Genomic DNA, 24,093 nt, shown 5'->3' on the forward strand with positions numbered 1-24,093 from the left:
CATAAAGGGAGCAGGCATGTCCCTTTAAATCACAAAGCCTGCAAAGATAGCCTGGAGTCCCAAAAATAAAGGCTTCACACTGCCTTCCTCTGTCACTCCCGGACAGAAATAGTAGTCCAGTGGGAACCATTATAACCATGATGAGAAGCTCCAGTCTGCTCTGATGAATGTAGTTGGACCCTGAAGGGTGCAAGGCAGTGGGAGGAGGTCAGCTCCTGGCTGCTGGGCCAGCTGGTCAGGCTCTGGTCCCCATTCCCCAGCCTGGCATCAGAGCCCTCCATGGTTTTTCCCTCCTGGTATGGAAATGAAGCACCTGAGCCAACGCTGAATTGCTCCCCATGGCCCATTTTGTAGCTTGTCCTTTGTCTCACCCCATTTTAAGCATCCCGAGGAGGGCTGGGGGGCTCAGGATGGGTTCAGTCAATGATGCCACTGTCTCAGGAGGCACCAGTGGGGAGGGGGGGTTTATGACACATTCATCTCTGCATGACAGAGCTGGGTCTTCTGTGGAAGTGTCCCCCCTCTTAGGACAGCTGGTGGCCCACTTTCAGCTGTCTGAGAGTTCTCCAAACCCAGAACTGAGGGATGCATGGTGAAAATCCCAGCTGAAAAAGAGCAGGATGAGACCTCCAGCTAGGGAGAGATGCCCTTTCAGATGGCCCTGGGGATGGAGTGGGGACAGTGGATGACAGTGGGGTCAGTGGGGACAGTGGGTGACAGTGGGGTCAGTGGGTGGCAGTGGGGGGCAGTGGGACAGCTACTGCAGCTGCGCCATCTGCTGCACATGCAGAGAAGCTTTGGCCAAAAAAAGAGAGCATTTTGGACTAGAAGTGATCAAATATAACTAAAAAGCTCATCCCTGAACCTTTCTCCTTCCTGGACACACAGGAATTACCATTTTCCTCCTCTGCTTTTTCCATCATCTCCCATAGACCAAGAAAACCTTGGATGTAACTTGATGAATGTTGGCTAAGCAGCTCTTAAAAAGCCCTTTTTTTCCCCCCACCATTTCTGTCTCGTGAGGGAGATCTCTAGAGAGAGAAAAAAAAGGAAAGTGGGCTCCAGGCACTTTTAAATCAGTTTCCTCGTGGTCTTTGTGAAGCAACCTCAAGGGAGTGTGAAGCTCTCCAAACCTGAGGTTACTGCCTTTTGTCTCAGTTTCCTGAAAATGCTCTAATTTCACCACAAGGAAACCCCTGAAACACAGAAGGTTTTCCCTCAAAAGGGCTTTGAGTGAACAAATGGTAATTCCCATAAGGAGGCTTTTTTTCAGGGAAATCCTCAATACTTCAGGTATTTCAAGCTGTTGTTTGGATAAAGATCTGTGCATGGGCATATTCTATCTCCCTGACTATGAATTCCATAGAATCCCAGAATTCCAAACTGGTTTGGCATTGAAGGGACCTCAGAAACCATCTATTTCCAACCCTCTTGCCATGGGCAGGGACACCTCCTACTAGACCAGGTTTATTCCCTAAACAACCTCCCAAACTTTGGGAATATGAACCATCAGCACCACCACACTCTGGGGGGATTTGGAGGAAAAAGTTGCTGCTTCTTAGGAGATTTGAGGTCCTGTTTCTTTTCCTCTCATCCTTTTAGTCCTGTTTAGTTCCTCTGGAGTTGCTGATGCTCCTGGTGTGTAAACCCGGAGTAATTTCACTACTCCAGCCTGAAGCTGACAGAAATACCTGAAGTGATTCTGCTGAAGCCCAAGATATCTGATGATTTTAGGGGCTTCTCCAGCTGTGACAATTCTGTGATTTCAGTGGAAAGGCTACATGAAACCTGACATCTCTCATCATTTAATTGCTCTCCCACCTCTACTCTGTGGCTTGGGAAGGGTTCCCTGGCCAGGACCCTGCTTGGAGGTAACCTCTGGAAGGACAAAGCCAGGAGAGGCCTGTGAACTGAGGTGGAAGATGAAAAGGGGGAATAATTACACATCTCAGTGCTACCCTCCCCAAGCAGCTCTGGCCAAGTATAATCTGATCCCTGAGTCTTTTGTGTCACCACTGCCAGCCACTTGCTGTATTGATGCTGAACTCCTGACCCTGCTTTGTCTCCTGCCACGACCCAAATGGCTTTGGGTTGGGTTTCATTGCTGGGGTTACCTCCAGGTCCCAGAGGAAAGTGATCCCTTGGCACATGAGTGACACGATCTGCTGGCTCTCCCTGGCCCAGGGGAAGTAGAAGAGGGAGATGAAGGCACACAGTCATTCCCAAGCTATTCTTCCATCCCCTTTCCATCAGCAAAGGTGCAGCTGAGCTTGCTGCAGGGGACCCAAAACACAGGCACCCAAAATAGAGAGGTGTCCTGAGCATCCCTGAGAAGCAGCTCTGGATTTTGTCCCAGATTCTGCTATCTAAGCATAGAAGTGGTGTCTGGGGTATGGTTTCTGCTAGCAACCACCCCAAGAATGCCTGAGTGTTGTTCCCAGAAGTTTCCAGGCAGGACCTGTTGGTTGGTGTCCACTGATACATGACCAGGGATGGACCACCTGTATAATGGTGATGAGCAGGGTAGGTAAAGAGAAACTCACAGAGCTTTAGAGGATGGAGGACTCCCTGATGTGATGTTACTTTTAGAGTTCAGACACCTTGATCTCTTCCATTAGAAGAAAAGTAACTACCTGTCTTAGACACAGCAACAGGTTGTTGCTCTGGTACTAACAAAAGTAAAGGAAGGATCTGGGGGAAGTTAAAGGGCACCAAAGAGTGAATTGTTGACCTGCACCTTGGTCCTGTTGGAAGAAAAATGCTTCTTCTTAGCTCTGCTCTGACATCCCTGCTGGGCTCTCCTGCTTGGGCATCACTTGGCTCAACCAAAGCATCCTTCAAGATGGTGCTCAGCTTTTCCAGGCTCTCTGCTTTCTGAATTTCTCTCCATTTCTTATTCCCCCTGGAGTCCCATGAGGTGAGGGGGTTGGGGACCATCTCAGTGCCATAGATTGTGTTAAACTCACAAAATCCATTTTAACTCCTTTGATTGGAACAACTCCATCTTCCCAACAGCTTGATCTAGGATCTGACTCCCAGCTCAGCAGCCAGTCCCCAACCTGAACCACTCAGACAGACTTTCCCCTTTCCCAGGAGTCCCCTACCTCTGTCTAAGTGGAATAATATGTCAGCACTCACTCTCTAAACCCTTCTGCCTTTCTTAATTCTCCCTTGATTGTGCCTCGTGCCTTGCCCTCCGTGCTGTGCAGCTCCTTGAGGACAGGTCTCAGCAGACCTCCTAATCCTTTTAAGTGCTCCTGGAGGGTCCTGTTTCCTCCACAGCCTGGTCAGCTTCACTCCCAGAGAGCTGGGCTGATGTTCTGCAGATGCTGGGGTGGGTTTGGATGGGAGGAAATCACTCCCTGCTGTCCTCGACTGCTCAGTTTCCACTCTGTGCCTCTTTCTTTAACTCTGATGGTCCTGGCGGGTGATTTCCTGGCATTTCCAAAGTGCCTGCTGCACTGTTCTTTTTACATTAATTTGAATTACTTTTAGATAATTCAATCAAGGGCCTGGAATACACATTTGGTTAATTCTGATTGATGTACCCTGTGAATAAGGGTCTGGAGATGCCTGCTATTCTTAGGCTATTGGAGGTAACAATTAATTCACTTCCACAATACTTTAGCTTTGAAGATTTCCAATACCAATCAATCTTTATCCTCCCCAGCCCTCTCTGGAGGTTTCCCATATAATGACTGGAGACCCATGGGTGTCTGGTCACCCAATATTCTGTTTTCCTCCATGTCACTCTCTGAGCTGAGGGATGCACAGTGACCCATTCTACTCTGGTGGTATGTTTTGAGTTTACATTTCATGTCTCAAGAACCTCCTTTTCCTGCATCCCTAAAAAGCATCCAGCACACAAGTGTTCCAATGAAATATGTGGAACCTGAAGCACTCAGAGGGGTTGGTGACATCTCTAAAATCACATGGCCAGGACAGTTCAGGGCTCACTTAAGATTTAAGATTCTGATTTTTTTGTCATAGAATCATAGCATTGGCTGGGTTGGAAGAGACCTCAGAGATCATCGAGTCCAACCCTTGATCCACTCCCACTGCAGTTCCCAGCCCATGGCACTGAGTGCCACATCCAGGCTCTTTTGAAATATCTCCAGACACGGAGAATCCACTACTTCCCTGGGCAGCCCATTCCAATGCCTGATCACCCTCTCCAGAAAGAAATTCTTTCTAATGTCCAACCTAAACCTCCCCTGGCACAACTTGAGACCCTGCCCTCTTGTCTTGCTGAGAGTTGCCTGGGAAAAGAGCCCAACCCCCCCTGGCTCCAACCTCCTTTCAGGGAGTTGCAGAGAGTGATGAGGTCTCCCCTGAGCTGCCTCTTCTTTAGGCTGAACAGCCCCAGCTTCCTCAGCCTCTCCTCAGAGGATCTGTGCTCAAGTCCCTTCACCAGCCCAGTTGCCTCCTTTGGACCTGCTCCAGCACCTCAATCTCCTTCCTGAGCTGAGGGGCCCAGAACTGGACACAGGACTCAAGCTGTGGCCTCCCCAGAGCTGAGCACAGGGGCAGAATCCCTTCCCTGGACCTGCTGGCCACGCTGTTCCTCATCCAGGCCAGGATGCCATTGGCCTTCTTGGCCACCTGGGCACACTGCTGGCTCATGTTCAGCTTCCTGGCAATCCAGACTCCCAGGTCCCTTTCTGCCACTCTGTACCCAGCCTGGAGCTCCCCATGGGGTTGTTGTGGCCAAAGTGCAGGACCCGGCACTTGGCCTTGTTGAACCTCATCCCGTTGGAATCAGCCCAACTCTCCAGTCTCTCCAGGTCCCTCTGTAGAGCCCTCCTGCCTTCCAGCTGATCCACACTCCCCCCCAGCTTAGTGTTGTTTTTAAGTCCTTTGTTCTAACCATGGAGACAAAGGAGATGATAAATGAGAATGTGGAACATTAGGCTGGAACAAGACGTTGTGGATAGGAGGGTGCTGAGAAGGAGGACAATATTTACTGCTCCATATTCAGTGGTCTCTGATGTAATTCACTGTGTTAGACTTGTATCATGTATTCTTTGCTCTCTGGGACTGGGGGAAATTTTCTTCTCTCTTATTATATTGTCCCTATATGCTAAGGGACCTTCATCCTCCTTCCCCAAAGCTGCAAGGCCCTGTGTCCCTCTCTCTTTACTCTTGTATCTGAGGAGGAATGAGGGCTATCATCATGCTTCCCTCTTGTCCTCCACCTTTGCTCATCCTCAGAAGTGGCTGGATCCCTGTGGGACCACCACAGTAGCTCTCAGCACAGTTTTGGGGATGCTAGGGGAAAATTTGATAACTCGATATAAAGAAGTGCATGAGGATCTTTTGAAAGCTGCCACAAGCTGTTGGTGATCATTTCAGGAGGAGATGGAGAGTGAGGAACCGAGCAAAGATGTGTGGTTGTCTCTCCATCTGGAGGTGACTGAAATTTCTTGTAGCTCAGTGTTAGAGGTGCAGCTAAATACAACCAAGTGATGTTGGAGAAGACCAACAAATTGTCTGGTGGCTTTGGAAAAAAAAAAAAGCATAAGGGATGGCTTTGGGTCACTAGTGAGGGAGTAGCTGATGGGAGATGAGAAGAAGCCTCAGGAAGATGAAGACCTCAGTGAGACAGAGCTGAGGGATTTGCTTTTTATGGAGGTTGGCTGATAGAAGAGGTGGCACTTTCTGGGAAAACTTCTACTCATTTCAGACTGACTGGTGAGAAAGGTGGTTGGTGTTGAGGCTGGGTTTCAGAGAGACATCTCCCTTCATCAGACATCAGAGAGAAAAGCAGAGGAATTGTTGGTGGATCAGCCTCCAGTGGAGGATCAGTCTAGGGGAGGTCAATGGAAGAGGTCTCATCCCCTATTTCAGCACTGAATCAGTTTTCTGGCTGCTTTCATGGAAGGAGAAAAAAGGGCAGATGTGGAGCTTTGTCTCCAGATGGCACTTTCTTTTTATCTGAGGCAATATTAGAAGATAAGCATTCCCTCCTTCCTCTTTTATTTTCTTCTTTATTTTTTTTTTCTTGTGGATAAACATAGATTATGAAGGTTAGAAAGGCTTCAAGGGATGTTATTCTTATCTCATATTAAGTTCTTAATAGGTCACCTTGGCATTGAGAAGCCCAGGAGCTGAAAGAGCCAGGAACTAAACTATGATAACCTTGGCAGATCCCAACCCTGTCAGTGGGGCTGGGACCCAGAGATATGTGGGACCTCCTTATCTCATCCTCAGCCCCAGGGATGTCAGCTGAAAAAAAGGACTGGACAGAGAGGCTGGACTGGCTGATTTCCTTAGAGAGCTTCTCTTTCAGGCTCCCCTTTCTCCTGGACTTGGAGATAAAGTCTTCCCATTGCTGACAGGAATTGTTCCCAAGTCACCCACCCAAGCTCATGGATTTTAGCAGGGGAATGAGCAGAGTTCCAACCCCCAGATTTCTCTGTTTCCAGTTACACACTCCCAGCTCCACCACTCTCTGCATCTGCATCTGCCTCTCCATCTGCATCTGCATCTCTCTGTGGTCATTTAGCACCAGCTCATGACACAACCTTCAGCTCAAGAACACAGAATCTTACTTCCCCAGTGACACAAACTCTGGGATTATTTGTTTGTTTCAGAGAAAGTGGTGAAAATACCCAAATTCTCAGCAAAGCAGGAGCTTTGGTCAGCCCCTGATAGGATGGAAAGGGAAATTGCAAATATGTCTGTGCATCTCCAAGATGGGATGTGACACCTTATGGAATGTTGGGTTTGAAGGGACCTTAAAACTCATCCAGTTCCAACTCCCTGCATGGGCAGGGACACCTCCCACCAGCCCAGGTTGCTCAAGCCTCATCCAATCTCGCCTTGAACACAGGGATGTGTAGCGGGAGGAGCCATTCTTGCTCCTGAAGCTCGACGAGCTGCTGGTCTCTTCCAGGACTCCAGCCACCACACAGCGCTTCCAGGGTAGAAGTGTAGCGGGAAGACCCTTTCTTGCTCCAGAGGCTCAACAAGCTGCTGGCCTCTCCATGCCTCACACCAGAGTGAGCTGAGCTCTCCTCTGTGGGTGTGTGTCCCACCTTTATTGGCCCCCTGGTCTTGCTCATGCCCAATAGGGGCCTGTCCTAATCAGGCACAGGTGGACTCACACCCACTCTTTGGCAACTCAAGGCACCTGGTTGACAATGTCTCTCTACAGGGATGGGGAAGCCACAACTTCCTTGGGCAACCTGTTCCAGTGTCTCACCACCCTCAAATTAAAGATTTTCTTCCTAATATCCAGCATAAATCTCCCCTCTTCAAGTTTTAACCCATTTCCCTTGTCCTCTCCCTACCCCCCCGTGTCCAAAGCTCTCCCTCAGCTTTCTTGTGGCCCCTTCAGATATTGGAAGGTTGCTCTAAGCTCACCTGGGAGCCTTTTCTTCAGGCTGAACAACCCCAATCCCTCAGCCTGGCTTCCCAGGGGAGCTCATCCCTTATGAGAAGATAACTGAGCTCATTGCCCTTGCTGATGGCCAGAACTGAGGTGTGTGTAAACACCCTTATCCAGACCAGATTTCCTCATTTCTGCTGCAGGGAAATGATCCTTTTGCTGGGATGCCTGTGCTGCCCAAATATGCCCCTACCCCAGACTCTGCTGGGGGTGAATATTCACTGGGTGCCTGCATCTGCTCATCTTGACATCACCCCATGGCCCCTTGCTTGTCACCAAGACCCCGTGACACCTTGATGAGTGCATCCTCAGCCTACACAGAGGACCCTTGGTGGGCAGGATGTGTTTCTGGGTTCCTCCAAGGCCCTGTTTTCTTTGGGTTGGTTTTGTCTACTTGAATGGCTTGAAACTGGAAGAGGGAAGCTTTAGGTTAGACATTAGAGAGAAATTGTTTGCTGTGAGGGTGGTGAGATCCTGGTTGCTCAGAGAAGCTGTGGCTGCCCCATCCCTTCTCATGTTCAAGGACAGGATGGATGAGGCTTGAAGAAACCTGATCAAGTGGGAGGTGTCCCTGCCCATGGTAAGGAGTTTGGAACTGGATGATCCTCATCACCTCAGTCCCTTCCAACCCAAACAAGTCTTTGCCTCTATGAGATAATTCTATGAATATTTCCCCCCTCTTGCATGCTTCCATACTGATGTCTGCTTTGCTCTCCGTGCTCATCCATGTCTCCTTCCCCTGTATCCATCTGGGTGCCCGGGTCTCCACACATATGCATTGCCACCCCTTGCCAAAGGCCAGCTGGCTGCATTTCAAGTGACATAGTGTCATGAGGATCCGGGGGTGTCTCTGGCCCTAAACTCAAAGGGTCCTTTGTGGTGCTGCCCTGCACCCCCCTCCATGGGGCCTCCATCCCTCCGGGTCACTGCGTTCCCGGCACGGGGGGGATGAGCTCATCTCTGGGAGGAATCTGGTCATGAACAGACACTTATCAAGGGTTTGTATTCATGATCCAGCCCCTGGTGAGATCCATCTGTCCTCATGCCATCCCATAGTACTCTCTGCCTCAATTTCTGAGCAATCCCATGTGAGGATTTATGCTCTGGGCCAACTATGTTGAGATTTTTATTGCTGGTCAGCCCCATTCACACATATTCCTGCTTAAAAGCTGAGCAGAGCATTTTGGGTTGTTCACATCACCAGCTGCCACCCCTGCTCTTGTGTGTAAAAATTTCAATTTCATCATCCTTCTTCTGTGTGTGGTTTTGTTCCCTCAGTCTCAATCAGAACCCACTCTGACTGAAAGCATTTTTCACAGTCTCTTTATGAAGAACAAGAATGGTGGCAGGAAAGTGAGAAACATCTAAAAAATATCTTTCCCCTCCTCATAATGCTGGCCATGGGCATGAAATTCCACTGGTTTGGGAGAAATTAGTGCTTGGAGATCTTCCTGCCGTGGCCAGTGACTCTATGGACATCTGAACTCCTGCACTGTGGGAAATTGGAACAATTCCATGATGTATCTGAAGACAGAGCTAAGAGGTCCAGGGCATTCTCTCTCAGCTCATGGAACAGGGTGTTGTGAGGAATCAGAGATGACTTTATTGCTGTAGAGCAGCCATCAGTGTGCTCCAGAGAGACCCAAAAAAACCCCACTGAAGTGCACAGGAATTCAGTGGCACTAGGATGAGCTTTGAGGGATCATAAACATGATGGGATCCTCTTTGTGAGCACTGAGATGTAACTCTGGAAATATCAAATAGAGAACCCTTATTCTCCATGGAGGACCTGGAGATGCTCTATAGAGCATCTGTGATAGGACATGTACCTGAGAAAGAAACCCATGGATGAAGAGATTGTTCTGTTGCCAATAGGACTTAAATTCTGTGGAGCTTGGGAGGCAAACACAGAAGCTGCAAGGGCTCCTTTGTAGAAGGAGAAGTTGTCTCATGTTCCTTCTCTCCCTTTGTTCTGATGGTCAAAGAAAGAAAGGTCAATGCAGGTCTTCCTCTGTTGCAGTTTCATTCTCCCAGACTGCTCACTGGGCTGGGCAGTGCTTGCAAAGACCTGAAGCCAAAAGTTTGGAGTCAAAACCTGGTGGCTGGAGTGTTTAAAATCTCCTCTGAATTTGGGCAAACCCATGCCTGATGCATCTTGTATCTCTTAGAGATGCCACCTCTGTCAAGGTGAAGTTTCCCAGGGCATATCTGCAGGTCAATGCTTGCTTTGCTTTCCAGTGGGAAAGGGGCAAGCACAAATTTTCAGTCTCAAATGACTTGAATTTTAGTTTGCAGGGTTGGGATAAGTGAAGAACGAGCACTCATGGGCAGCAAGAACATGTGCAGCCCAGATGCCAGGGACCAAGTGGCAGCAAAGTCTGGGCAAGGGCCAGGAGCTTTGATGCCTCATGGAAAGGAAGGAAGGGGAATAGCAGGTTTGGGGTTTTGGCTCTTGCCCAGCACAGCCCAGTCCTTGGTGGACATCAGAGGCCTCAACTCCATGCCATAGGTGAGTGCCAGCAGTTAATGGATGGCCTGGCAGGGCTTGTTGCTGAACACTGATCACTTGGCAGGCCATTACCTTGAAAAATGAGCTTCGCCCAGCTTGCCTTGTGTTGTTACAAACTAATGATTTGCATTGATTAGCACGGGGCTGGTGAGTGTCTAATTTATCAATCAGGGAGAGCCAGGGGAGCGTGTGTACACCCTGCCTTCAAAATTGGGGTCTTCTGTCAATTGGCTCCTGAATGTCAAAGCTGCACACACCTGACACGTTCTCCCTGTGGGGGAGAGGAAGGACATGGTCCTGCACTTTGGCCATAACAACCCCATGCACTGCTACAGGCTGGGGACAGAGTGGTTGGAGAGCAGCCAGGCAGAAAGGGACCTTGGAGTTTGGATTGACAAGAAGCTGAACATGAGCCAACAGTGTGCCCAGGTGGCCAAGAAGGCCAATGGCATCCTGGGCTGGCTCAGGAACAGCGTGGCCAGCAGGTCCAGGGAAGGGATTCTGCCCCTGTGCTCAGCTCTGGTGAGGCCACAGCTTGAGTCCTGTGTCCAGTTCTGGGCCCCTCAGCTCAGGAAGGAGATTGAGGTGCTGGAGCAGGTCCAAAGGAGGCAACTGGGCTGGGGAAGGGACTGGAGCACAGATCCTCTGAGGAGAGGCTGAGGGAGCTGGGGGTGTTGAGGCTGGAGAAGAGGAGGCTCAGGGGAGACCTCATCACTCTCTCCAACTCCCTGAAAGGAGGTTGGAGCCAGGGGGGGGTTGGGCTCTTTTCCCAGGCAACTCTCAGCAAGACAAGAGGGCAGGGTCTCAAGCTGTGCCAGGGGAGGTTTAGGTTGGAGATTCGAAAGAATTTCTTTCTGGAGAGGGTGATCAGAGATTGGAATGGGCTGCCCAGGGAAGTAGTGGATTCTCTGGAATGTCTGGAGATATTTCAGAAGAGCCTGGATGTGGCACTGAGTGCCATGGGCTGGGAACTGCAGTGGGAGTGGGTCAAGGGTTGGACTTGATGATTTCTGAGGTCCCTTCCAACCCAGCCAATTCTATGATTCTATGATTCTATGATCTCCTTCCCTTTTACTCCTTGTGTCCAGCTCTGTAGTTTGGGGATAGCCCTGCAGTCCAGGTATTGCTTGGCTGGCCACACTTCAAGATGTAATTATGATTTTTATGATGCTGGGAGTCAAAGTCATAAACCTACTGTGTTAGGTGATGTCCAAAGCCAGAATGAAAGGCTGGTATTTTATTTATGTCTAATTTAAATCATAAATCCAGTACAGCTGGGAGCATCTCAAAAAAGGGGAGCTATGTCAGCTAGGAGCTCATTTCCTGTCTTCCAAGACCTTCTGGCCCAAAGCAGAAGGTTCTTTACAGTGCATCCCCAGATTATTGCATGTTTGATCCGTGGTGAGACACTGAGCCACTGGGAAATCAAAGCACCTCTGCCAGGAACCCAAAACTCATCATCAGCTCAGCTTTCTCCTGGCCCTGATGGAATAAGAAGAAGCCTCCTCTGCCCTGGTGTGCCCTGCAAGGGAGATCTCTTGTGTAGCTGTCAGACACATCTCTGTTTGACCTCATTTTCCATCCTGGCTGGATTACAGGAGAGGTCAGCAAGTGACTCCTCAGCAGGGATTAAACCTTCTTGTCCTGCCCTGTGCAACCAGCCCAGCCAAGGGTGTGAGGAGGGAGGATTAGAGGGCAAGCCCTGCAGATGACAGGGATTAGCCAGAAGTATTCTAGGGAAGCTCTGTTTTCTTGAAAATCCTGTGTTTTGCTGGTTGGAAAAGAAGTCCCTGTGGAGAAGGGTGGAAATATCATTCTCCTTGGAAATTGCAAGGGTGAAAAAATGGGGGGGACTTGCAAGTTTAGGGTGTAGGTCTTGGAAGCAAAAGGCTGTGGCTGACTCTTCAGATCAACTAACATCACCTCTGGTGGTGGTGGCTACTGTTATGACACTTTGGGGTCTGGGGAGCATTGGAAACATAAATGCTTAGAAGATTAAACACCTGGTTTTCCAGGAGCCTGCTCTCCATATGGCTGAGGGTACTCTGAGATCTGATTTAGGATGGGCTGGCACTGTCCATGCAAGCAGAACCTTAAGACACCTGTACAAGAGAAAACAGAGATGCTGCTATTAGGCATGAAAAAGAGATACCTCACCTTGCTTTTTCAATTACTGTTTCTAAAGGCTTTTTTTTGGGTTTGCTATTGAAATGCCATGTTTTATTAGAAATTGATCTCCTGTTAATAAGCTTTAGGCAAATTGGAGCAGATTATTTGACTGGAAAAACACACACCAAAGCGTGGAGGGAAATAGGAGGAGCAGGGAATGTCACCAACCCCTTCCCTGTCTCTGCTGAGATCAATAGAGCTACATCATGTAGCTCCAATCAATGGGAAAGAAGAAACAGATGATCATCATAACAGCCTGACATTAGATCAGCCACTGCCTGCTCTGCCTTTGCCCCCTCACCATGCCAGGAATGGCATCCAGCAGTCCCAGAGCCCAGTGGGAAACATTAGGTTCATAAAAGTGGGAAGAGCTGATATTGGAAAAGCAATGAAAGCCCCTGTGCAGTCATAAGGCTGTGGTTGGGCACTGCTCGGAGCAGTTTGGATTGATGTGCTGGGCTCCAGGGCTGCTTGGATCTCCTGGAAATGAAGTTTGCAGACCTTTAATCCAATAGCCAGAAATAATGAGGATGATTTCAGTGAGAAGCCCTGGGAGAAGGAGAGAAAAGGAATAAAAAGGAAGGATGCCTCAGGATAGAGGGAGGACAGAGATTGTCCTGCCAGGTCTGGCATTCCCTTCCCCAAAAATATTTCTTCTCCTTCCAGGGGCATTGCTACAGCCATGTTCGTGCCCTTGCACCCAGGAGGAGGCAGGAGGAATGGATTCTAAGGGCCTGTGGGGTTATTCCTTTGAAATCCATCCTTATAATTTCCCTGGCAGCCACTTGATCACCTCCCTTGGGAACTGGGGCAATTTCATGGCCAGAATAAACCACCAGCACAACTCGAGAGGGAGCTGCTGGAGCAGCCACTGGGAGCACTGGGGTTGGCAGTGATGGATTCCCTTCAACTTCATCAGTCTTGAGGGCTGCTGACACTGCACAAAAAGCAAAGCAGTGGGGAGGGGTTGGCTGAGCAAAACCATGGTTCACCAGTTCCTCTTCCACTTATTTATTCATTTAATTATTTGTAATGACTCTCATCCAACCCATGTCTGCCTGCTCCTGCTGTCTGCTGGGTTGGCCATCAGGATCCTGCTCCTGACCACCCTCTCAGGAGTCCTGGATGGGTTTCAAATGTTTTATACAAAGGAGTTAATGAAAAGGGTCACGTTTTGACTTCAGTGGGCCAGGAATGATGCTCTGGGCAGGAGGTGATGGATTTAGAAGAGTGGGAAACAGCTGAGCTCAATTGGCACAGTGGAAATGTTCCATAATTTTGCTGCCAGTGACCAGCCCAAGCTGTGGGGAGAGTAAAATGTACGTCAGGAATCCTCATTCAGGAATGTGCTTCTGATGGGAGTCTGAAAAGAAATTTGAAGCCAATCAGTTGTGTGATTTTAATTTGCTGGGAGTCAAACAGCAGAGCAAGCTTAAAGTGTAGGAACTGGATTTTTCTGGGATAAAACAGACCTGGATGCTTTTAATGAGCTCCAAACACTGCTTCAGTCTCCAGGATGAGGCTTTGGTAGGTCTGAAGTAAAGCTCCTGAAGCACATCCTGTATGTGTGATGGATTTTAGCTGACACAGGGGCCCTTTACAGATAACTCCTCCTACACTGTGCTATTTATTGATGTAGACACAGAGATTGGAAGAGCTTTTCCCAGCTCTTCTGCTGGTGTGGTTGGTCACCTCATCACTTTCTTACCTCTGAAGTAGAAGGCTTTCCAAAAGAGACCATCCCCATCCAGCTGAATGGAAGATCAACATGATTTAAGGACATGGTCCTCTCAGACCTCCTGGGACAGGATCAGTGCTCCAGTCTGGAAAAGAAGTGTTTCTGATGCTCTGGTGAGCTTAAAGGGATATTTGTTTTTTGCCATGCTCATGGTTTATCTTCCAGCAATGGGACTAAGTGCCTGTTGGCCTCAATTCCTTCTTTTTTTCTCCAACCTCTCACCTTTTTTTCCAACCTCCAACCTTTTTTCTCTGACCCTTTTCAGTCCATACCTATAATTTGGAAGGGTTTATTGTGTACCTCTCTGTAATAACCATCTGATCCCAACCTTTAAACCCCCTCTCCCTCTTAGATTGAGTCATCTGCCACCAGCTTGTCTGGGAGAGGGTGCTCTAGCATCACCCTCCTGTGGATCCCCCAGCAGCTGGAAAGACCCAGATAATGCTGAACAGAACCAGCTGAGTGATGGGAGTTATCTTTTACCTTCTTTCATCTCCCAGGCCCGTGGGCTACTTGCCAGGATGCCTGTAGAGCTAGCCATGGCCAGGGTGGGAGCTCAGTGAAGGCCAGAGTCTGTGCCTTTAAAGATTAATAGTGTTGTTTGCTCATTAAGGAGATCGTTTTTAAGTCAGCCCTAGCCAGAACATTCAAGTGCAAGCATCTGTTTGCTGCTGGGAGAGGATATTTATTGTCTGCTACTTCAATGGATGTAAATAAACAGCCAGACCTAGATAACGTTCAGACAAACAAACAAACAGCTGCCAGAATTGGTCCCTTGGGAGTTGACCTTGGGGAAGCATCATGCTGATGTTTTAATAGCAGCAGGTTTTGCAGAACAGAACCCAAGGAGTGCAGCCTGCTGGGAAGCAGGAGGGATGTGCAGCCTGAGCATGTTGGTCCCCAGGAGCTCTGTACATTTGTGTTGGGTTAAAGGACAGCAGGAAAAGCTGGGTGCTGATTAGGGCATCTTGTGGTCCAAGGAGCATCTGCTTGTCCAGGATGGATGTGTAAGCAGGGAAAAAAGGGATTCCTGGAGTAGAGGGGGTAAATGTGTTTGTGGAGGAGTGTGCACACGTCTGGTTGGGGTGGACTGAGCATTTGGAGGTTGCTGTATGGTCCTGCAATCCCTTCTGTTGCTTTGTGCTCCCCTCCCTCCTGCCTTGCAGAGGGGTTTGTAATTCACAGGAAGTCTCAAGGAGAAACCCTCACTGGACTGTCAGTCAGGCTCTGATCCCACAGCCTAATAAGAACATCTTGAATAGAAGAATATCCATAATCCCATAATTCAGAAGAACTCCAGCTCTACGTGGGGTCTGTGGCTGATGCCAGCAAAGAAGAAGAGGGAGAAAAGGGCACATGGCTGGGGTTTGCTTCAAATTCCCTGCAACTGGCAACTTGGGGAGCTTTCCCACCTGGAATTGGATCTCTTTCCCTGACTTTAGTGGTGAGCACTTGGAGGCTTTGGTGAGAATCTTCTCCTTTCCCCTTCACAGGCTCCTCTTATTTTTTGCTCACCTAAATGCCATGGTTCTGGTAGGTGCCTGGGATGCAGGAATAAATCTCTCTCAAGGAGAAATTGCTGTTATGTTGTTTGATGCTCAGGACTGAGAAGAATGTGTAGGGAAGGTGGAGACCCTCTGGGCTCTGTACCTGGGGTCAAACCTATAAAAGCCAAAGCTGAAGACAGGTAAAGGGATGGCTTGAGCTAAGGGGCAGACTTCTGGCTGCAAGCTGGAATATTCCCCTCTTTGCTGGCATAGGGTTTGCACAGCCCATGCAGTGTGGGTGAATATCTGCCAGACTTTCTGGCCTTCTTCTGAATTTTCTTTTGCCTTAGGTTTAAAGAGAGAGAGAGAGAGATTTCTATACTTGAAGTCATTAGGTTGTATGTACACGTGTGTGTGTTTGCACATGTTCTCTGTTCCTTCCAATGAGCTCTGTTCCTTCCTCCTTCCCCCCCCTCCCTCTGCAAAATAATGATTTTGCAGGCAATTAGGCCAGCAATAGCTGTTAAATCACTTCCCAGTCACTCTGTGTTCCTGGTGTGAATCCTCTGCAATATTTTACCTGCCCCAAATGCACAGAGGAGATCCCTGGGGGCTTTGCCTCCTCTCTGCAGGGTTTTTTAACCCCAGCCAACTATTTCTCCAGCCTCCCTCTTCCATCTCTGAGCTCTTGCTCCTCTAATGGGGCCTGGCAAAGGCTGAGGACAGTGCCTGAGCCCTGGGGTGATAATTGGCTTCTTCCCTATCCAGCAACCAACAGATCTGCTCCTAGTGATGCTGGAAAATCAAGGTCAAAGCAGCAAAGACAGAAAGTTTGTTTAGCAGAATGAGCACCAGAGAGAGCAAGGAGCTTCTGGAGCCCTCTGGAAGGGACAAGCAGTCACAAAAGGGACTTAGAGGGGGGAAGAGCAGAGCTGGAACAGCAGACAAAGTTCAGCAAACACTCCCTGAGAGTCAGAACTTGGTGCTGGGAAGGCTCCGTTGGACACAGGAAAGATTCCTGCTGTGGGGGCATTACAGCTGCCCTGGAATTCCTCAGTTTCCAGCCCTTTCTGTCTCCTCCTTTTCTTCTAAGTGGAATAATTCACCCTGAGCCTCTTGGCCTCTTTGCCTTTGTCCTCACAAGGGAATCACAACAGTGGCCATTTCCAAGAAAAGACACTCAGAGGAGCTGAATTCCCCCATGAATCTGGACCGTGGACACCAATGAACCCTCTCCTCCCAGGAAGTCAGAGCCAGCAGGAGCCAAGGATGCTCAGGGTTGGACTTCAGGCTCTGACCTCTGGGTGTGTTGATGCTGTGGAGTGTGTTGCTGTCATCAGAAGATCCATCAAAGTGACTGCAAAGCCTTCTGTGTCATCTGAGCAGCCCAAAAGCCAATGCCTGCAAGTGGCACCCACTTCTGTGGTTCCCTGAGCATCCCTGGGCACCCTCCATACCCTTTGATGTCACAGAACCCCTGTAACTCCTCTCTGCCTCATTCTCCTGCCTTTCCTGGGGGGAATAACATTTCTTTGTTGTCATACAGCAGGTGGGGACATAGAGGAAGGGTAAAGATAAGAATCTGAATATCATTGATGCCCTTTGCTCCTAGAGGTTTTCCAGACCCTTTGTCATTCCCTCTCTTCCCCTCTGTTTGCCTTTCTAATATCAAAGATCATTCAGGCTCTGAAAGGTTGATACAGAAGCAACAAGTTCATGGACTTCACTAGGAAAGAGTGGGAATTCTCCATGATTTGTTATTTCCTTTGGGTGGGAAGGGTGCTTTTTATTCAGCTATGAAGTGCACAACTGCAAACCAGGGACTTTGGTAGTTTCTAAGATGAAAGAGGGAAGATTGAGATGAGATTTGAGGAAGAAATTCTTTGCTGTAAGGGTGGTGAGACCCTGGCCCAGGTTGTCCAGAGAAACTGTGGCTGCTGCATTCCTGGAAGTGTCTCAGGTGAGGTTGGATGGGGCTTGGAGCAACCTGGGCTGGTGGGAGATGTTCCTGTCCATGGCAGAGGGGTTGGAACTGGATGATCCCTTCCAAAACAAACCATTCTGTGAGCATCCAGCTGCTTTTGAGCCCAGTCTCTAGAAATTGTTTTCAGACAGGCAAAAGCCCCTCTGGTGTTCTGCACACTTCCTTCTGTATTGCTGTGTCACTCTCTGGGATCCAGGCGGATGTTGCATCTGGGTCCTTCTCATAGTTCCAGTTATTGCTGCTCCTAAGTTATGAGATGTGGCTGGAATCATAAAGTGCCATATTTATGTGGGTCTGATCTCTATCTGATACATGTAATCAAAAAGAGAAATTGTGTTGTACTGTACCTTCTGCAGTAACCCATTGCCCCATGGAATATCAGCAAGGACAATAATATTGTCTGACTGGCATTGGAGTGAGTCAGTCCTGCAGATTCCTGCATGGGGTTTTTTTTATCTTTTGGTCGTCATCACCACAAATTCTGCCCTTTGTTCCCTTATTTTCTGCTCAGTACATTTGTCCAGACAATGACAGTAACACAGTGATAGTGCCAGGTGAAAACAAGCAGTCTCTCAATTGTTCTTCTCCAGTTCTCTCCTGTTTGATGGGACCAGAAGAATCAGTTAAATCTGCTTTATCCTTAAAGTGAGGAGACAGGGGAAAAGTTCATTGGTGAGCATGGTGAGATGCTAGACTAGGTTGCCTAAGGAAGTTGTGGCTGCCCCATCCCTGGCAGTGTCTCAGGTCAGGTTGGATGGGGCTTGGAGCACCCTGGGCTGGTGGGAGGTGTCCCTGCCCATGCAGGGAGGCTGGAACTTTGATGATCTTTAAAATCTCTGCCACCCAAACCATTCTAAGGTTTTGTGACTGATTCACTTTGTGATGACAGTGGTTGTCCAAAAAACCAGGACCACAATGCATTTCTCCAATGATTATTCTCCTTGGATGAGGGAAAAAATATTCATGCACTCTCCTTGCTTTTCTCTTTTTCTCTGCAGATCCGTGTGGATGGTACCACCAAGAACACACTGGAATATGAGATTGTACAGGTGGTGGATACTGGCCCCATACTCCGGGATATGGCCTTCTCAGTGGACCATGAACACCTCTACATCATGTCTGAGAAACAGGTAAGAAAGTCCAGCACCCCAGAGTGTTTGGAAATCCTTTACCTTGCTCTTGTTATGAACACCAGAATTGCACAGAACATTCTGGCAGTGCACATAGTGACTGCAAAGATGTGTTTCGTGGTCAATCTGATTTTTTTGGTGAAACCATTGTATTTATACACGCATACATTTTTGAGGGACCAGAGCCAGGGAACTAAGGGGGAAGAAACCACCCCCAGCCTTGCCTTATGCAGTAAAAGTCCTACTGGCTACAAAACAAGGAGCTGCTACTGCATCTGCTGCTTACCACATTGCTCTCCTCCCCCATTCAAACTGTGGCTACATCTGTCACAGAGATGGAGAAATGAAATGCTGAACTCCTTGGCTCTGTCTGGAGTATTTGGAGAAGCTGTGATTTGGAGACACAGTGATCAAGACTTTAGGATGCTGCTTAAAAGGGTGCAGGCCAAGTTTAGTGGGATGTTCCTATTGGGCTCTAAGTATTATTGAAAATACTGGCAGGCAGATGCCAGGAAAAGGACCAGTCTGGGTGTTCAACGTGGAAGTCTGGCTGATTTTAGCCAAGTGCTTGGCCTTAGGAATTTTGCTGCTTGTGGTGGGAGGAAGAAATAATTTCACAAGCAGAAATTCATGGTGCATAATGAATCCTGTGGACATGCAGGGGCTTGGGATGGTGTAACTGGTTCAGTGAGGAGATTTAGAGCGCCAGAGAGAAGGGAACAAGGAGGGATTTTGGCAGGGTGATGGCAGTGTCCTACAGTGCAGCTGCAGGTCAACTGGAGGCCACCAGTCAAAGGGTGACATGGTCACCCATCCATTAGTGTTCACTGATTCACTGAGGATGTATTGCCCACCTGTCTTTGGGTCATCTAAGTGGCACCACACATGAAAAACCCACTTTAAATGTGTTAACCCACTTCTTATTGTCTTCATAAATGACTTGGGGTATGTCTCACCAAGGTGCACATATTCCCATTTCAGAGCAATGTTGTTTCTTCCCACCACCATCCGATTCCCTAGCAGCAGGAACCCCTCTGGATGTTGTAGTTGTGCTCCAGAGAGAAGGGAACAAGGAGGGATTTTGGCAGGGTGATGGCAGTGTCCTACAGTGCAGCTGCAGGTCAACTGGAGGCCATCAGTCCAAGGGTGACATGGTCACCCATCCGTTAGTGTTCAATGATTCAGTAAGAATGTATTGCCCACCTGTCCTTGGATCATCTAAGTGGCACCAAACATGAAAAACCCACTTTAAATGGGTTAACCCACTTATTGCCTTCACAAATGACTTGGGGGATGTCTCACCGAGGTGCACATATTCTCATCTCAGAGCAATGTTGTTTTTTCCCACTACCATCCAGTTCCTTAACAGCAAGAACCCCTCTGGATGTTGTATGTTGTGCTCCTCCAGCCCTCTGACACCACTGTGCTGCAGTGATCAACACTCAGCAGTCTCCAGGATGGAGATGGGCCACAGTATCCCCTCCTCTCACTCACCCTCATGGCAGTTTTACCACCCACTAATTCCTGCCTTAAAAAAAATTGAATAATTGTTCCCTCTTCATTTGCCAGAAGTTTGTAGACCCTTCTCATAATCCTCTTCAGGTGGCTGCTTCTCAGGCTGTGGCTAGCTCTGAAGTTAGTAGCTTTTCCCTAAGATAAAAATTTTCTCCTGGCCAGTAAGGCAGTGATCCATGCTGGATTTTGGGAGAAGATCTCACAGGATCATTGTGGACCAGAAGCTCAGCTGTGGCAGGTTGTCTGTCCTTCTCTCCATGCAAAATTGGGGGGTTGTAATTTCCAGTCCACGTCTGTCATCTCTTCTGCTTGAATAATTTTATTGTAAATGTTTTGTGTCTCCAAACCTCTCCCTGAGCTTTGTAAACTCAGTACCTAAAAATTCAGACTGGGGAGGGGAGAAACTCTGTACATTCTTCTTTAGTAAAGAGGCTGTGAGATGATGATAACTCAGGAGTAAGGACATGATGATAGAGCTGGGATTGCTTTCTCATTGCTCCATGTTGGGCAAAAACGGGGATGTCACCTTCAGTGCTGAATTGAACACATCTGTTGGGGTGGAGAGAGAAGCTGGAGGTTGGTGATGCTTGTGAGCTCCTGCAAAACTGTGGTCAAGGCACCATTCTGGTTTCTCATCCTTTCCTTTGAGCAGAATGGGCCTCCCCATATGGTCAAAGCCCTTAAGTGTGATGACATGCAAACAATCCCCAGATTTCAGGCTTGCCTGAAGTCTCCTTTTGGCTCCTTTGCTCTGGTTGGTCTCAGAACCCAGGAGGTCAGTGGGCCAGCACTGTTCATCTCTTCACTTCCTTAAAGGATGAAAATCAGAACAAGAGGAGCAACTTGTTTTTCCTCCAGAAACTTCCAAGAATATATTCTTTCTGGCATGTTGAGCATCTGCACTCCCCTGACCATTACAATGTGAGCAGACTCATTTTGTGGTTGACTTTTGGGAAGCATGAGATTAAGAGAGGGGTTTTTTTTAGGGCCACAATGAGTTGGTGGAGACCCAAAGAGAACCCAGGAGCCCTGTGTCTCCTGTGATTTATTCAATCACTTCCTCCTTCATCATTAAAGCCCAAGAGTGTCTGTATGAGAGAGGTTAGCAAAAAGGGCAAGGACTGTTATTATTTAAAATCTGATCCAATTTGGGGAAACTCTCAACACCACAGCAGCTTTTGCCTGCTTGACTTTATCTGTGCTGTGGCAAGCAGTCACTGTCTGTGTGCTTCTGATATCTCACACTTCAAGTGCTGGAATGAATTAACATTTCTGGAGCCTCTGTGGCTGAGATCAAGCCCAGGCTTTGCCTTTGCTGGAGGCAATGATGATGAGGGGTGTGGAGAAGAAGGAGGATGGATCCCATTCACTGGACAAGCCATTTCCCATGGATTTTTTTGTAAATGGATGAAGCTCTGACTTATCAGAGGTTTTTGTTGTCCAAGAAGTCCCCTGGGACCACGAGGGATGTGGAAATTAGGGACAGGAGGGTGATGGCTTGACCTGACCTTTTCAAAGGCAGGCAGGCACCAGGGCTGGTCCTATCCCTGGAGAAGGAGGAGGTTTCTCCTCCTTTCTTTTACTGGGCTCAACCCTAAATAGACCCTGGAGATAAGAATGGTTCTGTTGGGTGTATAGCTGCTCCATTAAAAGCAGTTTTCCCAGGCTTGGATCCATCACTCACCAGTCCTCAAGAGGAATGGAAGCCCACATAATAAAATCAATTTCTCCAGCTTGTCCCAAAGCCAATTTCTCCAGCTTGTCCCAGAATCTGAAAGTCCCAGCAAGTATTGCTCTTGCCATGCCTCAAACTATTCTGCAAGGAGCTGTTAGGACTCAGGTCATCATCCTTCCACTTGAAAGACCTTCAAAGAGGTCACAATCAGCCTGGCTACAAAGAGAGGCTTTCTCATGCTGCTAGAAAAATAAATCCCCTGGATTTATTTTGGGTCAGCATCTGCATGGGGGCATTTTCCTCTGAACCCTGGGGGTTGCACATGGGGTTTTGCATCAAGGGAACCCAACTCATCCTTGGGGTCTGTGGCTGGAATATGAATTCCCTTGCAATTTCCTGTGAAAGTTGAGAGGTGAGAAGCAGCACTCTCAGGAGAAGATACAGCAGCTTTATGCCATCAGAGGGGCCTCATTATATAAACACCCTTTCTATAGGGACACTCAAAAGAGGGAGGAGGAAAGCTTTATTGTTAAAGTCCAGAGGCATGGCATCTGAAGGTCCTATTATTTCAGAGAGGTGAGGACATCTCTGTGTTGCAGACTCTGCTTTAAATTCCTGTCAACACAGCAGGGAAGGATTGGTGCATGCATAGGATCTGTCATGGTTTATCAGGAGATCTGACATTTAGCCCCAGGCTTCACAAAAGCTCCAAGTGAGTTACAACCACACAGAGTTTCCCACTGAAGAGAGGATCTGGTGTGGGGGAGAAGGGAGGGGGGGCTGCTCCAGGTGTAATTTATTCAATTATCAGCCTGAATGACACTTGTCCCCATATCAAGATGTTCTCTGGAGGTCATGGAGATATCAGTACATTGCAAGACTGGGTTTTTTTTTCTCTCTTGGTTTTGGGTGTGCAGACACTGGAGTGTCCTCTGCCTCACTCACTGTTTTAAGGGGGTGAGGACCAGACTGGAAATTATGCTAGAGGAGAAATAGAAGGAGAATTAAAGTGTCTGTGCATCTCTTCTTCTCCTCATCACACATGCAAATACCTCCTCAGGTCCTTTTCCCTCCTCTAACCCTCTCTCTGAATCTCTTCTCTCAAACGAGAAGCCTGAACACCCAAGATCCCTGGAGCAATCTTCAGGGGTTAAGATGCTTCTTTCACCCCATCCTCACTATTTCAGCCTCTCTCTCATCCCATCCCCCTTTCTGGCCCAAGCCTCTCATTTTTTCAGTCTTGCACTTGTTTTTATGTCATTCTTCCTGTCCTGGTACCCCTGTTCCTTTGCTTTCTCCTTTTCCATCTGCACCATTCTGCTGGCTGACAAAGCCTCCTTGCTTCTTAATTGTGGGCATGCACGTTCAGCCAAACTCTCCATGTTAGGAGGTGCAGGATGCTCATTTTGGGGGGCTTTGAATTGGAAGGTCACCTCCATTACCCCCTGAATCTTTCTCTTTCAACACGTTGGACTCCTGGGTTTCTCCCAGCACCAGGTGTGTTTTGCAAAGCTGACGCAGCACCCGGATGCAGCTCCAAGGCACAGGAATCTCAGCTCTTCCTTTTGATATTCAGGCATCAAAGGGGAGAACTGAAGAAAATGAACTTAAAGGCTCAAAGATCAGGAGGCAAACAGCGAGAGGTCCCAGCTTTGTATTATTAAAATCTGAAAGGCTTTGAGCTGCCTCCTACTTTTGGTTTACTACTGGCTAGGGAAGACTCTGTTCTGCAAACAGTGTATGAGTAACTCTACGTTTCACTCAAAGGAGGAGATTTGCTGTCCCAAAATTGCATACAACTTTGTTCCAAGCAGGTGAATCAGCTTCATGCTCCAGTGACAAGCTGCATTTCTTCCCCATAGACAGCAGAAAGTCATCCATGGTCTTGAGAATAAATCCCATCTGTGGGGTGCAATTGTTCCTAAAACCATTGCTGTATGGCAAAGGTGAGACTGGTAGGGTCATGCATAGCAGAAGCAGACAGGTATTTTGGGGAGCTCTTTTAAACTTTGCCAATGGAATATCAAATCAACATGGTCTCAACTAAAGCATGGCAGAAGCCACATTTGGTAAAAATTAAGGAATGGTATCACAAATCATGTTGACAGGGTCTTTTTGGCCTTTCTCTGCCTGTTTCTCATTAAAATGGGGAAGGCTTCTACCTAGCTGTCTCCTGAGGTTTCTTCTTCTTCCCTTTGCCACTGAGTCACTCTCTGCAACAGAATCATTGTGTGCAAATTAGCTGCAAAGGAAGTGGCTGGTTAGGTTACTTCTGATTTCATGACCAGTGATTAAAACCTTTTCTTCTGCTCACATTATCATACCAATTAGTTACAGCAATCGTTAACACCTTTACTTAATTACAACTTCATTTCTTCAAACGTGGTCTTTGCACGAGATTTCAATTAGCACTAACTCTCAGGTTTGGAGTGGCTGTTTCCTGGGGATGGACAGTTTGAGTCTGTCCCTAGAAAAAACTGGCTCAAGATCACAAGT

General features: G+C 48.1%; 1 protein-coding gene across 1 annotated transcript in view; it reads left to right on the plus strand.

The window, feature by feature from the left end:
* Nucleotides 1–24,093, plus strand: part of PLXNA4 (plexin A4) — a 479,396-nt gene that overhangs the window by 204,524 nt on the left and 250,779 nt on the right. The window contains 1 exon segment of the mRNA XM_030459775.1: nt 18,276–18,407. Within this exon segment, the coding sequence (XP_030315635.1) occupies nt 18,276–18,407 (132 nt within the window).

The sequence above is a fragment of the Calypte anna genome, chromosome 1 (genome assembly GCF_003957555.1).
Source record: "Calypte anna isolate BGI_N300 chromosome 1, bCalAnn1_v1.p, whole genome shotgun sequence".
In the NCBI taxonomy this organism is placed as follows: Eukaryota; Metazoa; Chordata; class Aves; order Apodiformes; family Trochilidae; genus Calypte; species Calypte anna.